This window comes from Salvelinus fontinalis, chromosome 30 (genome assembly GCF_029448725.1).
Source record: "Salvelinus fontinalis isolate EN_2023a chromosome 30, ASM2944872v1, whole genome shotgun sequence".
NCBI classification, from domain to species: Eukaryota; Metazoa; Chordata; class Actinopteri; order Salmoniformes; family Salmonidae; genus Salvelinus; species Salvelinus fontinalis.
Window position 1 is genome coordinate 19,305,755 of NC_074694.1, and position 16,714 is coordinate 19,322,468.

The following is a 16,714-nucleotide window of genomic DNA, read 5'->3' on the forward strand; positions in this document are numbered from 1 at the left end:
TAAACCAGACGGAATGCTGCACTCATGTGGTGTGCTCAGTCTGAGCAGTGTTCAGTCTTGTTTAACCAGGCTAGCTCCAATACACCTTCTCATTAACATCCATGATGAATCAGATAGTAATCAGCCAGATGAATTTACCCAGACGGTCCTGTTAACCAGGAGACATATTGGAGCCTCTGGTCTCAGGCAGGGGAAAAACCAGGCTATGTTCTCTATGCAGAATATCATCCATCCAACAAACAAATTACATAAATCTAAATATATTTGCTGTAAAAAGCAATAATCTAATATGCGTTGAGTCGATGACGCACATTATTATAGAAATAGACTCGAATGGGTTTCTGGTAAACAGGATTTAAGATTTCTTGTGTTCTTGGTAATAATAAGAACATTTGAAATAGGCCACATTGAAATGAGCAGACATTTCCTATCATAGATAACATTGTGCCACTTCAAAGAATAACTTTAGCCATTTCTCAATTGAGAGCTGCGTCAACTTGAACTTGAAACTAATTGCATCACATTCAGTCACAGTTCCACTTAGGTTGTATAACCAAAGCGAGGTTAACCCCGAGGATAGCCAGCTATTTATTGTCTCTATTTGGATGTTGAACTCCAGTCAGTGATTATTGTAGCTCCACATCCCTTCTATTGTCATAGAGCAACACGGACAGCAGCACAGTGAACCAGGAGGAAATCCTTAACTGGCTCTCTGTCTCACTACCTGACCCCCGGACACACAGTGCAACATAGGATTACATAAAATAGTTAAGGGAACAATCCTTTTGACTTGACTAGTTAAATAAAATGTAAAAAATACTTTACACAGGCATTTGTTTAATAGTTAGTCTTATTAATATCAGTGCTGCGATCAATGTTTAGAGCCCTGAGCACCTCTTCTGAGAACTCTAGTTGCCAACTGTTAAATTAGCACTGGGCAGCTCTTGAGCTAGGCTCCCATGGTATTTAATTGGCAAGACATGGCTTTAGTTCACTAGTAATGTTATTCGATTCTGTATAAAGGGAAACTGTGAAGTAAATACTGTATGTTTCCACAGTATCTGTACGCAGTGGCTTGGCAGTGATATCAGTCTTGTCATGTTCCTGCTTTATGAAGAGAGATTTAGTGGGTGTATAGCCTATCTATCTGCCTCTTAGCTGGGTTAATGAAGCCGGATCACAGAGACCCTTCTCTGGTGGTTTCACTGAGAGAGAGAAAGAGAGAGAGGGATAAAGATGGAGAAAGATGGGGGGGAGAGAGGGATAAAGATGGGGAGAGAGAGGGATGAAAGAGGGATTGAGAGAGAGAGGGAGAGAGCGAGGGCACTCGTGTTCGCTTCACCTCAGCTCTAATCCCTTGGGCGATTAAAGAGTCCAGGGCGACGGTTGCGTTAATTTACCAAATTCGCTTTTAATGAACGGAAACTTAATCTGGATTGGTTTTATTAATAGAATATTCCAGAGCATTAAAAAGGGTCAGAAAACACTTTCATGTGGAATAGTTAAGACCATTCACCTTTTTTTCACTAATTAAGACAAATGTATCTGCTTTGATGTGTGTGACACGTAGTGTAACAAGATACATCGGCAGTAAGACTAAGGATGTTTCTCTCCCTGTGATCTCTCTCTTCTAGTACCTCAGGATCTCTCACTGGAAGAGAGGGGTGAGCTGTCAAACATCCGGCGGAGGAAGAGAGAGCTGCTGGATGATATTGAAGTGGGTAGCCTTGAAGTTGCTTTGGCTCGGCTTAGTAGCTGGGAAAGCTTTGCGGAAGAGTGTATTGTATTTTTCTGAAGTGCTCGTGTACAGATGTAGGACCTTAATTTGATTATACTGTTGTAAGAAATTTTCTGCACCGCAGGAAATGCAAACTTGAAGTGTATTCAAAGTTTAAAAAGACTTATAAAGTTTGTTATTTCCACTTTAAAATGTCTGACTTGATTTGCCCTGACAAAAAATGTATCAACCCCTACAAAAATGTCCATTAGTTATAATCCACACAATAGTTATCATGTCCTGTTGCTGCAGGATTATTTTCCTGCTGTGAGAAACTTGTCTGTAGCCTCTATCATTTTCTCAGAATTACTATTTTGGATCTCTGTCAGTGTCTCTGTTCATTCAATTTATGTTCTTGTACAGTACTGCTTTCACTCTTGAAGAGTTTTCTCAGAATACAGCCTATTCCAAGAATCCAATTATATTTATTTTTCTTCCTCTCTCAGCGCTTGAAGTTTGAGATAGCTGAAGTCATGACTGAGATTGAGCAACTAACGTGTGTAGGAGAAAGGTGAGTGAACAGCCCATGGTCTCATTCACTGGTGCTTGCATTTGTTTTTCACTGTTCTATCTAGAATAGTGAAGAATTGTGTGCAGTGCTTTCAATCCACCTTAGCCGATGAACCATATCTAATTTCCATACCCAAAATCTGACAGAACTACCTTATAATCTCATTTATCACCATCAGCCTGCTTCGTTTCCCATCACTAGTTGATCTGTATTGGTATCTCCGGTGAGAAAGGACATGTCTTAAATCTGGCTCAATGGGTCACAGGCACTAATGGGTCACAGGTGTCCGAACAGATGAAGGTTAAAAAGGCACCTGTGGCTTTTTACATGTAAAGAAATAGTAATGTTTTTGTAGGAGAGGTTGCTTGGTTGTATTGTAGGTTTTTCATGGCTTTCCTTCCATTTCATGTCTCACAGCAAAACAACACAGCGGAACAAACAAATCGCCATGGGGAGGAAGAAATTCAACATGGATCCTAAGAAGGTATTTTCATGTTTATGTGTATAACCAGAGCCTCGGGGTTCAGGTTATAGGTTATAGGTTCTGCTAGAATCATTCACCCTTGATTGAGATAAACAGCCCACTGTCTGTCGTCCATTTTGTTTCCAGGGGATCCAGTTTCTCTTGGAGAACGACCTTCTGCAGCACACCCCAGAAGACATCTCTCAGTTCCTCTACAAGGGCGAGGGCCTGAACAAGACTGTCATCGGAGACTACTTAGGGGAGCGGTAAGCCATCCTATCTATCTACCTAGTAGAGAAACTGTTTTCCCTCCCTGTCGTGCTCCCAAAGCCGCGCTGCAGATTTATGTCCACCGCGTGATTAGTCCATTCACTCGGCGAATCTAAGGCCATCCTAGCGGGATATTATGGTCTGGATTTATTGATGAAAGTGGCCACCAGTTTCCCTCGGAATACAAATCACCTTGGCAACGAGTCGTCATGGGTGTCTCTGGTCTCGTCTCCCCCGCTTATGCCAACTCACTGTGGACACCAGCATAGCAATAAAAAATACTTAATTCTCCACAACTCAACCCAGAAACTCAATGTCAGGTAACAGAGGGGTGTCAGCTTGGGACTAGAGATACGGCAGTTTAAAGGACTTAAAGGCAGCACTGTTGGCAGCTTCAGATGATATCAGAAGTGAAAGACCAGGAGGTTAGGTTATATGAAAAACAGGAGGAATAGATGAATGGAGAGAGAGAGAGTCTATGTATTGAAAGAGATGTGCAGTGTGATGCGGACTGTGTGTGTGTGTGTGTGTGTTTGCATCAGACTGTGTGTGTGTGTGTGTATGTGTTTGCATCAGACGTGTGTGTGTTTGCATCACACTGTGTGTGTGTGGCAGTGTGTGCCAGACGTGGGTGTGTTGGAGTCAGTCGTTAATATTAAGAGTCTAGATGTTAAATTATGATCCCCCATACGTCCTCCACTGTTCCCGCCTCTAAACCCAGAGGGAATGATCAAAGAGCCAGCCCACTCAGTGGAAATAACTGTAAACATTGGTGGGGCGGCTATACTTAGCATTTAGTCCTAATTGAGTTTACGAGAAGATCTGGAACCTATCATTACACACACTGTAATTACAGATTTAATGGAGAAAAAGAGAGCGAGAGAGGGATGGAAAGAGAGAAAGAGTGGGCGAATCTGTCTTAAATGACACAATCGTATAGGATCTTTGGTAATATGTTAGTAATCCTGTCCTGATTTCCTAGCTCTTCTTATTACTCCTGTTGATACAATACACGGTTGGATTTTTTCACAGATCATTGTTTTAAGTGAGATTCAGAGATACATTAGTAATAAAGCTGTTTTTTTTATCAGCTTCTTTCTCAGATATTTCTCTCTTTACACACAGCAACTCTTATTTACTTGGAAAACTTTGTTACAGAAACATTTCCTGAGTTTGGTTTCCTTCTGAAGTTTATGAGCGATACATAATACAATGAGTTTTCAGGCTCGGGAACATTAAATTGGATGTTAAATGAACAACATCAGAGGACCACAGGCCACTATGCTTCAAAGGTGATGTTGACTTTCTTCAACAAATCTCTCACAAAAGACGGTGTGGATTCTGTTGGCTTATTTTTCATCAATCAAATGCATCCTTGACCATGTCGAGCTTCAATAGCTGAGCACCTCAAGGTATTGGGATCCATTTCAATAGGCCAGCTGTTAAGATTGCTTCCAGACTCTTGCAGAGTTGTTTTGTATATCAATGAAGGCAGAACATTTTCTGGAATTCAAAAGAAAAGGCATCTGCTTGGGCAAAATAAAACATTTTCAGTGGAAATATTATTTTTCCCTTCTGGGCTCAACCTGCGTGTGTGGAACTATTCAATCTCTTCTCCAGGAAATGTTTTGGATATTCCCATGATAATATTACCATTCTTTGCTTTGGAAAAATGCCTTGAGAAAAAAAACACTTCCTGATTGGAAAACCTGTCTTTGTGTCCCCAGAGATGAGTTTAACCTCAAGGTGCTGCAGGCGTTCGTAGAGCTCCATGAGTTTGCTGACCTCAACCTCGTCCAGGCCTTAAGGTGAGCTGCATGTTTCTATCATCTATATCAGGGAACAAACTGAACAAAACTGGTTTTATAAGGGACTGATGGAGACATTTCTATATAAAAATAGACTCTATATGGTATACACTCAATACTGATGATGACAGTTAATTCGACTGTCTTCGATGAAGTGTCTCTCTGTCTGTTGCAGGCAGTTCCTGTGGAGTTTTCGTCTTCCTGGTGAGGCTCAGAAGATTGACCGGATGATGGAGGCATTTGCCTCGCGGTACTGCGGCTGTAATCCCGGGGTGTTCCAGTCAACAGGTCAGATCCTCAACATTCAACATTAAGTCTGTCTAGACCCACAGGGGTCAAAACGCTGCTACATTGAAACTTGACATTCACTATTGGTAAGCCCCATAGGGGCTCTGGTCAAAAGTAGTGCACTATATAGGGAATATTGTGCCATTTGGAATTTAGTGATAGTGAATGTCCATTCACTGTTTTAGATTAGTTCCTATGAGTTGACCACTGTGGGTCTAGGTCACCCTCAGCCTTGCTTTCTCCTTATACGGAAGTAATTCAATTATCACTAATGAATACTTCCTGATCTTGATTGGAGACCTTTGCCGTTGCCATCTGTCCCGGGTCAAAAGTTCACATGTGGAATCAACAACAAGTAGTTAGCCACCAAAACATCTGGCCATGTAAGCATCTCTTAGGTGGAAGAAATACAGTAGGGACGGATGAGACAACTTCTTATCCCCACACAATCCAGAATTATTTACAAATAAGAGCTAGAGTAAGGATAGTATTTCCACAATAGGTAATACATACTTTATAGTTCATTTTCTATGCCTGTCATGGCTCTACCCAGAGAGGGAGGGACTGTGCAGTGAATCTGTGCTCTCTTCACACAAGACACATCCCACTTGGCACAGAAGTCAATTCAGTGTCTGTTCCACATTGGTTCAACGTCATTTAATTGAAATGACGTGGAAACAACGTTGATTTAACCAGTGTGTGCCCAGTGGGATCTCTGCTCTGAGTAAACCAGGGCAGAACAACAGTACTGTACCAGAACTCCTAACACACTCAGGGTGGGCCTCTGTGGTAGAGTGTGGAGAGTGTGGTCCCGTGTGGCTCAGTTGGTAGAGCATGGCGCTTGCAACGCCAGGGTTGTGGGTTCGATTCCCACGGGGGGCCAGTACAAAAAAGTATGAATGTATGTACTTGTAAGTCGCTCTGGATAAGAGCGTCTGCTAAATGACTTAAATGTAAATGTAGAGACAGACAATGCACTCCGTAGCTCTTGACGGACGGACGGACGGACAGACAGACAGACAGGAGTGCGTCAGAGGGAAACAGAGAATATTTATTTATGTACAGACATGGGCTGGTATGTGTCAGCAGGGAATTAATATACCACCAGTACAATGGAATGTCTACTTTCTACGGACTCTGGCTTTTAGGTTCCGTTAATCCCAAAATGTAGTGCAGGAGTGTCATGGATGCAGAGGAAAAGAAAAAAAGAAGTTGTTTATTGTTTCTAGATCAATATTCAGATATGATCGATATATTGAGAACAACAGTCTTCCCAAAACACATGAATTGACTCTAGTGTCTCGTATCCCTGGTTAACCTCAGTGAAAGGCAGAGAGGTGTGTCTGTTGAGGTGCGTATCAGTACTAAATATTCATTACTTCTCTCCCTCCTGCAGACACATGTTATGTGCTGTCGTTTGCCATCATCATGTTGAACACCAGCCTGCACAACCCCAACGTCAGAGACAAGCCCCCTGTAGAGAGATTCATCTCCATGAACAGAGGTATCAACGAGGGAGGAGACCTGCCAGAGGAACTACTCAGGGTAAGACAGAGATAGTGTGCGTGGGAGAGGAAAAGTTTCTTCCATTACTCAACCTTTTGTATTCTGTTTTGCAGAATTTATTTGATAGCATCAAAAATGAACCCTTCAAAATCCCAGAAGATGATGGCAACGATCTTACACACACGTTCTTCAACCCCGACAGAGAGGGATGGCTACTGAAACTAGGTGACGACCAAAGAATCCATATCTTGGTACTTGGTTCACCAACATACATACAAATATACTATATCTGTATTCGCCACGTTTAGGGCAGATGGAAATGTTAGCAACACGAAAAATGTTGCGAACTTGGCGAAGCAACTCTTTCGTCTCGTATTGTGTTTCTGCACTACTGTCTCGTTCTTCTGTTTCCCCCTCTCTCGCTCCAAGCATGGTCTGTGTGATTCAGCTGCTCCTTGCTCTGTCGTTCCTTTTATGTCCTTACTGCGTCATTGTTGTCTCTGTTGAATTAGGTAGTCTTTTAAATGTGCCCTCTTGTTTTCCCTCACACCCGTTGACCTGTCACCTTTCTGTTCTGTTCTGTGACTGGCTGTTTCTTCTTACTCTGCGCTAGGAGGTAGGTACCCCCCCTAAATCCCAGTAGAAGTTACCCCTAACCACTGATACAGGGTCAATTTTTCCCCATCCCCATGAATGGTTATGGTTAGGATTGAGGGTGGCGGTAAACTGATCCTAGATCTATGGTTTAGGACAGCTTCTACTCCTACCCTCCCTCCCACCCCTCTGCTTTACCTCATCCTGAGGTCCCATGCTAACAACATTTAGCTCTTATCTTCCAAGTCAACAGATGTATTAGCTGCTGGCTGGTTAGTGGTCATCTATTAGCTTGTTTGTTGCAGAGATGTGTGTGGAACTGTGACTTATGGTTGACAGGGGTGATGGGGTTATCTAGAATGGGTTGGGTGATCTCTTTGATCTTGGATGAGGATCCACCCATCACATTCCTCCTCTGACTGGCCAACATCTGTCTCACACAGCTCCCATTTATGTTAACCATGATAACATGCTATTTCACTTTTGGGGAACGGTGTACGGCCAGGAGTTTTCCGTCCCTCGTTACCTGACCAGGAAAAACTGAGGACCAGTTATTATTGGCTTGTAGCTAGAGTTTAAAAATAGGGACCCAGAGTGATCAGGAAAAACTCCTGGCCCTAGGAAGAGGTGCATTTCCTTTATTTCGGTCATGGGTTTGCGCTATGAGAATGTGTTCTGTATGCTAGCTACAGTATGTGCTGATCCTGTGGTGTTCTGAGTTCCTCCATCCTGCTGCTGCTGCCCTCCAGGCCTGAAACACCTCCTGCTATGAAACACCTCCTGCTGCTGCTGCCCTCCAGGCCTGAAACACCTCCTGCTGCTTCCTACTTCCTCCTATCTGGTTGCATGTCAAATGGAACCCTATTCCCTATATAGTGCACTACTTTTGATCAGGGCCTGTGTATTGCACTATAGTGCATTCGGAAAGTATTCAGACCCCTTGACTTTTTCCACATTTTGTTAAGTTACAGCCTTATTCTAAAATGTATTAAATAATTGTTTTGCCTTCATCAGTCTACACACAATACCCCATAATGACAAAGTTAATTTATTAAGAATAAAAAACGGAAATACCTTATTTACATAAGTATTCAGACCCTCTGCTGTGAGACTCGAAATTGAGCTCAGGTGTATCCTGTTTCCATTGATTATCCTTGAGATGTTTCTACATCTTGATTGGAGTCCACCTGTGGTAAATTAAATTGATTGGATATGATTTGGAAAGGCACACACCTGTCTATATAAGGTCCCACAGTTGACTGTACATGTCAGAGCGAAAACCAAGCCGTGAGGTCGAAGGAATTGTCTTAGAGCTCCGAGACAGGATTGTGTCGAGGCACAGATTTGGGGAAGGGTAGTAAAACAATTCTGCAGCATTGAAGGTCCCCAAGAACATAGTGGCCTCCATGATTCTTCATGGGAGAAGTTTGGAACCACCAATACTCTTTCAAGAGCTGGCCGCCTGGCAAAACTGAGCAATTGGGGGAGAAGGGCCTTGGTCAGGGAGGTCACTCTGACAGAGGTCCAGCATTCCTCTGTGGAAGGACAACCATCTCAGCAGAACTCCACCAATCAGGCCTTTATGGTAGAGTGGCCAGACGGAAGCCACTCCTCAGTAAAAAGGCACATGACAGCCCGCTTGGAGTTTACTAAAAGGCATCTAAAGGACACTGATGAAACCAAGATTGAACTCTTTGGCCTGAATGCCAAGCGTCACGTCTGGAGGAAACCTGGCACCATCCCTACGGTGAAGCATGGTGGTGGTGGCAGCATCCTGCTGTGGGGATGTTTTTCAGCGGCAGGGACTGGCAGACTAGTCAGGATCGAGGGAAAGATGAACGGAGCAAGTACAGATAGAGCCTTGATGAAAACCTGCTCCAGTGCGCTCAGGACCTCACATTGGGGCGAAGGTTCACTTTCCAACAGGACAACGACCATAAGCACATAGTCAAGACAATGTAGGAGTGGCTTCGAGACAAGTCTCTGAATGTCCTTGAGTAGCCCAGCCAGAGCCTGGACTTGAACCCGATCGAACATCTCTGGAGAGACATGAAAATAACTGTGCAGCGACGCTTCTCACAGAGCTTGAGAGTATCTGCAGAGAAGAATGGGAGAAACTCCCCAAATTGTATTTATTATTATTATTATTTATTTATTTAACTAGGCAAGTCAGTTAAGAACAAATTCTTATTTACAATGACGGCCTACCCCGGCCAAACCCGGACGACGCTGGGCCAATTGTGCGCCACCCTATAGGACTCCAGATCACGGCTGGTTGTGATACAGCCTGGAATCGAACTGTAGTGACGCCTCTAGCACTGAGATGCAGTGCCTTAGACCGCTGCACCACTCGGGAGCCCGGGTGTGTCAAGCCCAGGTGTGCCAAGCTTGTAGCGTCATACCCAGGAAGACTCGAGGCTGTAATCGCTACCAAAGGTGCTTCAACAAAGAATACTTATGTAAATGTGATATTTCCGTTTTTTACATTTTTAATAAATTAGCAAAAATGCCTAAAAAAAACATTTTTGCTTTGTCATTATAGGGTATTGTATACAGATTGATGGGGTAAAAAATGATTTAATCAATTTTAGAATAAGTCTGTAACGTAACAAAATGTGGAAATAGTGAAGGGGTCTGAATACTTTCCGAATGCACCGTATATAGAGAATAGGGTGCCTTATGGAATGCATCCTCTATCTATGCCCCCATCTCTTTCCATCCCACCGGCTGAGCTTGCCAGATCATTTTAGTTCCAGTTTTCCTCTCAGTTGTAATACGTTCGTATGCTAATTTTAGCATCCCTTTGGATGGAGCTACCTGATGGAGAAGCTATGTTTTTTATGACGTAGTTAAAGGAGTCATTACAGCAGCCTGTCAGATAGTGAAATGAGTCATTACAGCAGCCTGTCAGGTAGTGAAATGAGTCATTACAGCAGCCTGTCAGGTAGTAAAATTTGTCATTACAGCAGCCTGGCAGGTAGTGAAATGAGTCATTACAGCAGCCTGTCAGGTAGTTACATGGAAGCGACTGGTTAGAGCTCTGTAGGTGCACTCTGCTGTGACTCTACTAGAGCTCCCCTCTATGTGGAACATCAGCATAAATACATAAATCAATGTCAGGTTTTGACATGATATGACAGGCAGGCTGACATCTGTGCTCCGAGTATTGCATGGAAAATACAGTGAACTGCAGGGGCCCCCGTATACCTATGTTAGAATGTCAGCATGTTTGTACAATATGTAAACAGTGCATTTCACATAAAACTCTAGGATTATATAGCACTCTATAAGTAAACTAATAATAATAATATACTGAGTGCACAAAACATTAGGAACACCTGCTCTTTCCATGACAGACTGATCAGGTGAATCCAGGTGAAAGCTATGATCTCTTATTGACGTCACCTGTTAAATCCACTTCAATCAGTGTAGATGAAGGGGAAGAGACAGGTTAAAGGATTTTTAAGCCTTGAGACATGGATTGTGTGTGTGTCCCATTCAGAGGGTGAATGGGCAAGACAAAATGTTTAAGTGCCTTTGAACGGGGTATGGTAGTAGGTGCCAGGAAGACCGGTTTGTGTCAAGAACTGCAACGCTGCTGTGTTTTTCCTGCTCAACAGTTTCCTGTGTGTATCAAGAATGGTCCATCACCCAAAGGACATCCAGCCAACTTGACACAACTGTGGGAAGCATTGGAGTCAACATGGGCCAGCATCCCTGTGGAACGCTTTTGACACCTTGTAGTTTCGTGCCCCAACAAATTCAGACTGTTCTGAGGGCAAAGGGGGTTGGAACTCAATATTAGGAAGGTGTTCTTAATGTTTTGTACATTCAGTGTAGTACAATGAATTATTATTACTTATAATTACATGGATTATTGACCCCTTGCATCATTTTGCATCAAATAATCCTTATCTGTACAACTGTAGAGAATTGTATGTCTGGATTTATCTACTGATTGAGACTTGACTCAAAGAGAGAAGGGTGAACCTTATTGTGAGGAGATATTCTTCTTGAAAAAAATGCAATGTCTGAGAATTGTATCTTGTTACTCATTCTGTTCTTCACACTCCCTGGTCGGTCGGACAGACAGACTGGCTTTGGCTGCCTTCACGGTACAGAGAGAGCGATTCGGCCAATGGAAAAAGAGCTGAGTTTAGACTTTGATGAATGCTTCTAGAAATAGGCCCAACATCCCCGTTTTGAATTGTTAGTACTTGAAGCATACTCATTACAGCAAACACTTGAACTTGTTAACATTGATTAGTTTACAGAAATGCAGAATGAGTAATTGTCCCTCTGTATCTTTTCACTTTATATCCATAAAATATTTAAATAAATTAAGATGTGTCACTTAATTTGAGAGGCAAATATCTTTATTATGTAGTGGGTTGGGTATACTGTCACATGCCTAGCCACCCCTGACCAATGAACCATGCTCCCCAGCTCCGGCTGAGCCAACGCAATGCCGTCACACGTGAAAGGCTGCGTTTCTAGGATTCTCCCCCAAATTGAACACACATTTTGACTGTTTTCACAAGCAATACCGCGCACTGCTCAGGGCCCTCTGGGGACCGGGAGGGGAGGCTGGGGGGGAATATTGGACCCCTGATTGAATCAGCTTAATGGGCAGACTGCTGATCAGAACCAGATGTGGCACGTGGAGGGGTGGGGTTGGAGGGAAGGTTGGGGGTAGGAGGGCTAGGATAGCATAGGGTTAGGGTACTCCTCCTAAGGACTGAGGGCTGGGCTATAGGCTAGTCTGTCTGTCTCAACATTGAGTCTCAATGGAAATATGCATAACTGCTTTTGCATTGAAATGTGTCTGAGAGAAAGGCTGCGCTGGTTGCTTCAACGTTAACACTAAGCAGCCTCCATCTTACACCCTTGTAGTAGCTTTTCTATAGTATTGTAAAGGCCCAAGTGATTACTGTAGCATCCACATGTAGTGCTGGGGTCTATTCAGGCGGGTGTAACATTACAGAACATTCAGATAGAAATGTATTGCGAATGTAGAATATAGGGAATCATGTCAGCTCTAAACATGACATTTCTATCTGCAATACTAGCAGTATCATCTCATTGGCTGTGTAGCCTACAACACTGCCTCTCCGCATGGCTTGGCCATTTGCTCTTGTCTCTCTCTGTGAGGATGTTACTATGTTGTTACTCAACATGTCTGGTATGTTTCTCTGCAGGTGGAAGAGTGAAGACCTGGAAGAGACGGTGGTTCATTCTGACTGACAACTGCCTGTACTACTTTGAATACACAACGGTAAGTTAGCGTGGGGTTTTATCAATACTGAAGAGAGAGAGAATCATAGGCAGACAGTCAGAGAGAGTGGCTATTGTATGTCATTTGTAGCCAGTCAGCCACACCACAGCCAGTCAGCCACACCACAGCCAGTCAGCCACACCACAGCCAGTCAGCTACACCACAGCCAGTCAGCCACACCACACCACAGCCAGTCAGCCACACCACACCACAGCCAGTCAGCCACACCACACCACAGCCAGTCAGCCACACCACACCACAGCCAGTCAGCCACACCACACCACAGCCAGTCAGCCACACCACACCACAGCCAGTCAGCCACACCACACCACAGCCAGTCAGCCACACCACACCACAGCCAGTCAGCCACACCACACCACAGCCAGTCAGCCACACCACACCACAGCCAGTCAGCCACACCACACCACAGCCAGTAAGCCACACCACACCACAGCCAGTCAACTACACCACACCACAGCCAGACTGTAGCAGATGCAGCCCGGCCCTTTTGACCTAAATGCACCCCGATCCAGCAATTAACACGATGCATGGAAAACATCTGGGAGGTCTGCTGCACATCTGGCCTAGCCCAGACCCCTCCCCCATTACCCTACACACACACACATACACACACTGACACACACACACATAGGACCAAACCAGCACACCCACACACACTGCTTAGAGCCCACCCCCCAGCACTGAGCACCCAGCCCAGTCCAGTCCCCGGGCATCCCATCCCTGCTGTGCTCTCTCATTAAGAGAAAGACTGTGGACGACAGGGGGGCTGTTCTACTCTGTTCTTCAAGGTCTCCTCAGCTTCCAGACTACCCCCAGACTCCCATCCTGCAGAGCCTCCCAGACACAATAGAAATCCACTGTAGCATTGGGTTACTTCTCCCCTAGGTGCACTACTCTGTGTGACCTCAGTGTGAACAATAACAGTATAGTACAGTTGTAACGTGTGTAGGATACAGACCATGTACAGTTAGGAAGTTACTTAGTTTTCCTGTCTTCAGTATGACTGATTTATACACCCTTATGTGTATATAAAAACTATTTGTAGTTATTGAAACACCCTTACCAAAAAACAGGCTTCTGGTAAACAGTTGAGGCACACTATTTCGTTTTGCCAAAACTTGCAGGAAGTTTGCCACAACAAATTAATTTATGTAAGGGCAGCTGCATAAATCAATTAGCATATAACTATATGCAGTGTGTTTATATATTAAATCATGTATTGAATGTGTTCTTTGTGTTGTCTCCAGGACAAGGAACCTCGTGGGATCATTCCTCTAGAGAACCTTAGCATAAGAGAGGTGGATGAGCCCAGGAAACCTGTAAGTTCCCCAAAATATGGAAAGTAAACAATGCCTGAGAATGGGCTAATGAAATAACTGGATACTTAGTCTCTGTGTACTTTCCACTTGAAAATTCACCCTAGCTAATTATTTTTCTCCCTCTCTCTAACTCTGTCGTCCAATCAGAACTGTTTCGAGCTGTACAACCCCAATCACAAGGGTTCATTGATCAAGGCGTGTAAGACTGAGGCGGACGGCCGGGTCGTCGAGGGCAACCACACAGTGTACAGGATTTCAGCGCCCACCACAGAGGAGAAGGAGGAGTGGATCAAATCCATCAAGTACGCTTTCGCTGTAACCCACCTAAGGTTTTTGCCCACCATGTAAACACAACCAAGAGTCTGCTACGAGACACCAGTGGTTCTCAACTCACCATGATTCAGTGACAAAGCTAGGATTACACCAGTATGTATTCACCGGCGCTTCTTTGAAGATACATTCGTCTTTACACAAATAGCACTATGACCATGTGTTTCTTCCCACGTGTGAACTTTTTGATGTAACTGTGTGACTCACTAACGCATATGGCTGAGAGGCTAACTTTCTCACAGTGTGCGGTAGATAAGACTGGACTCAGAGTTGATCTGAGCTCTCTGGAGGTTAAATGGGTTTCCGTTTGATAAAGCCCTCTAGATTAGCCTATAGACAGGAGAGCTAGAAGACACGCAGTACTCTCTTTCTCCGGCACTCTGCCTCAATTCTTTCCTCTGAGTGTTTTTGCCAAATCCAAACCATTTATCATACACAAATGCTGTCTTGTTAAGGAGGAAAATGCTCTGTTAAACTGGACCCAGAGGGTGATTGATCATAGCTCCTCTCAGCTGAGCTTTCCAATGATCGATATCTGAAGCAGAAATCATATTATATGATACTCTCATCAGGCATGATGATATAGAAACACCATTAGAATCAACAAAATAGATTTTTCTGCGGGTTCCACAACCTTACTGGCAAGCTTGTTTGGAAGTAGTGGATGCCATACACAGTTAAGGAGATTTGACAGGGAGACATAATGTCAACTTCAGTTCTGCAATTAATACTTTACATAGGGTGTTGGACAGGGAGTTTACAGTGGGAAACCAGTGCCTTTCCTAGTGCCTACCAGCCCTGTATGAAATCACAGCTGTAGGTCCGGTTTATAGAACTCTTCTATGTGTAGTTGTAGCTGTGAGACTGTGGGACAGGGTGGCAGACTGACTGTGTGCAGAACAGGCCAGGGTTGCTTTCGCTCACATACACTCTGTCTGTACCCTGACTCAGCTTTAGGTAGTCTCCTCTGTGGTTCGCATGACACACACACAGAATGGCCATTTCAGCATGTCCTGTGTTCCTACTGCCGGGAAAGCAGTGAATTACTCAACCCTATTACTGTCCCGTTGGGGTTTGTGTGTGAAGAGAAAACAACAACCAACTCAGACCGGACGCAGGGCTTTTCTCAGTAATTTAATGGACCGCTATGGCTTTTCCCTCTTCAGTCTTCAAGGGAATATGGGGGTGTATAATAGTCTGCAGCAATGTACCGAAGAACAAGCTTGTTGAGACAGCTTTATTGTGTTACATCTATGTTGATAGAGAGGTACTCCTTCAGAGGAGGCTGAAAAACATGAAACCAATTGCAATGTTTTCCTTGGACGGGTGTAGGTTAGAATGTGAACTGTGCCGATAACGAATATAGTAAAGCTGGGGAAACTATTCCCAGACCTGCTCACAAAGGTCTACACAGGCTACTGTAATACACAACCATTGTTTATTTTTCATAACCAACCCATCTCTTTCTGCAGAGCAAGCATCAGCAGGGATCCCTTCTATGACATGCTAGCCACAAGGAAGCGGAGGATAGCCAATAAGAAGTGAGGAGAACCTGACCACACCCACCCTATCATCAGTGACACCAGCATGGACCTCCATCGTTCCAGGAGACAGGGGGGGACCTCACTCAGCCCAGGGACAGGAGACATGGGGATCCAGATTTTGTGGGGATTTGACTTTGGACGCAACACGTCTACACTTCATCAGTATGGATAAAGGACAAGTAGGGAAGGGCACTTGACATTTTGGTTATCAGTTTCTTTTCAGATGCATGTGTGAATGCAATGCACACAACTATAAATTGTATAATGTGTGAATGTACTGTATTGTGAAAAGGACAATGGTCTGTAGCAGTATGTATGAGGCTGTGTGGGGCCTCCCCAATGTCCCCATACAGACGGCGCTTTCCCCAACCATCGAAGCAGGCTCAAAGAAACATGGACATCTTGGCTAGCTCCACATTGTCCTCTAGTGGGTGAATTGAGTATGATTTCAATGTCAGAAGAACCTCAAACTTTTAGGAATCAACGGGTCAGATTTTCACCTGCAAAACGACAAGTAGTGTACAATAAGAATTTGTTTTCTTTCCTCTTGTTTTATAATGCGATACCCAGTTGTTGCCAGTTCATATTAGATATCACTATGGTCTATGTAAGGTCAAATGTGAATTCCTGCAGAGCTATAATATACTGTATTAATAATACATATTGTCAAGTTTGAGTTACTCAAAGCTAGTTTATGTATTGATTCAAAGTCCACTGCTATACATTTGTTTTTCATATTTATTTTCTCTAATTACAAAAGTGTATTCCCCTTTACATTATATGTACTGTACATAGTTTGTTTCTGTAGCATGTAAAAGGTTATGGCTAGCCTACACCCGTTTGTTCACATTTCAAAGTTGAGCATTACATACTCCAACTCCTCACATTTCTAAAATAAACAGATAAATGTAGCAGCCAAGCCAGTTGGGTTTTACATTGGAAGGTGTAAAGGTGAAAACTGGTGGCTCTATTCACTCTGTATCGTAGAAGTCAGCGTTACAGCGTGAT

The 16,714-nt window shown here is 43.7% G+C and overlaps 1 protein-coding gene across 1 annotated transcript in view; it reads left to right on the forward strand.

Annotated features, from left to right (window-relative positions):
- The window catches only part of LOC129828763 (cytohesin-3-like), a 30,207-nt gene extending 13,590 nt beyond the window's left edge, over positions 1–16,617 (forward strand). Inside the window, exons 2-13 of the mRNA XM_055889958.1 lie at positions 1,635–1,717; positions 2,224–2,288; positions 2,706–2,772; positions 2,899–3,017; positions 4,749–4,829; positions 5,005–5,117; positions 6,514–6,662; positions 6,737–6,848; positions 12,416–12,492; positions 13,761–13,832; positions 13,980–14,134; positions 15,635–16,617. Coding sequence (XP_055745933.1) covers positions 1,635–1,717; positions 2,224–2,288; positions 2,706–2,772; positions 2,899–3,017; positions 4,749–4,829; positions 5,005–5,117; positions 6,514–6,662; positions 6,737–6,848; positions 12,416–12,492; positions 13,761–13,832; positions 13,980–14,134; positions 15,635–15,707 — 1,166 coding nt within the window. The 3' untranslated portion in view covers positions 15,708–16,617. The remainder of the gene's footprint in view (positions 1–1,634; positions 1,718–2,223; positions 2,289–2,705; positions 2,773–2,898; positions 3,018–4,748; positions 4,830–5,004; positions 5,118–6,513; positions 6,663–6,736; positions 6,849–12,415; positions 12,493–13,760; positions 13,833–13,979; positions 14,135–15,634) is intronic.
- The last annotated feature ends 97 nt before the right edge of the window (positions 16,618–16,714 follow it).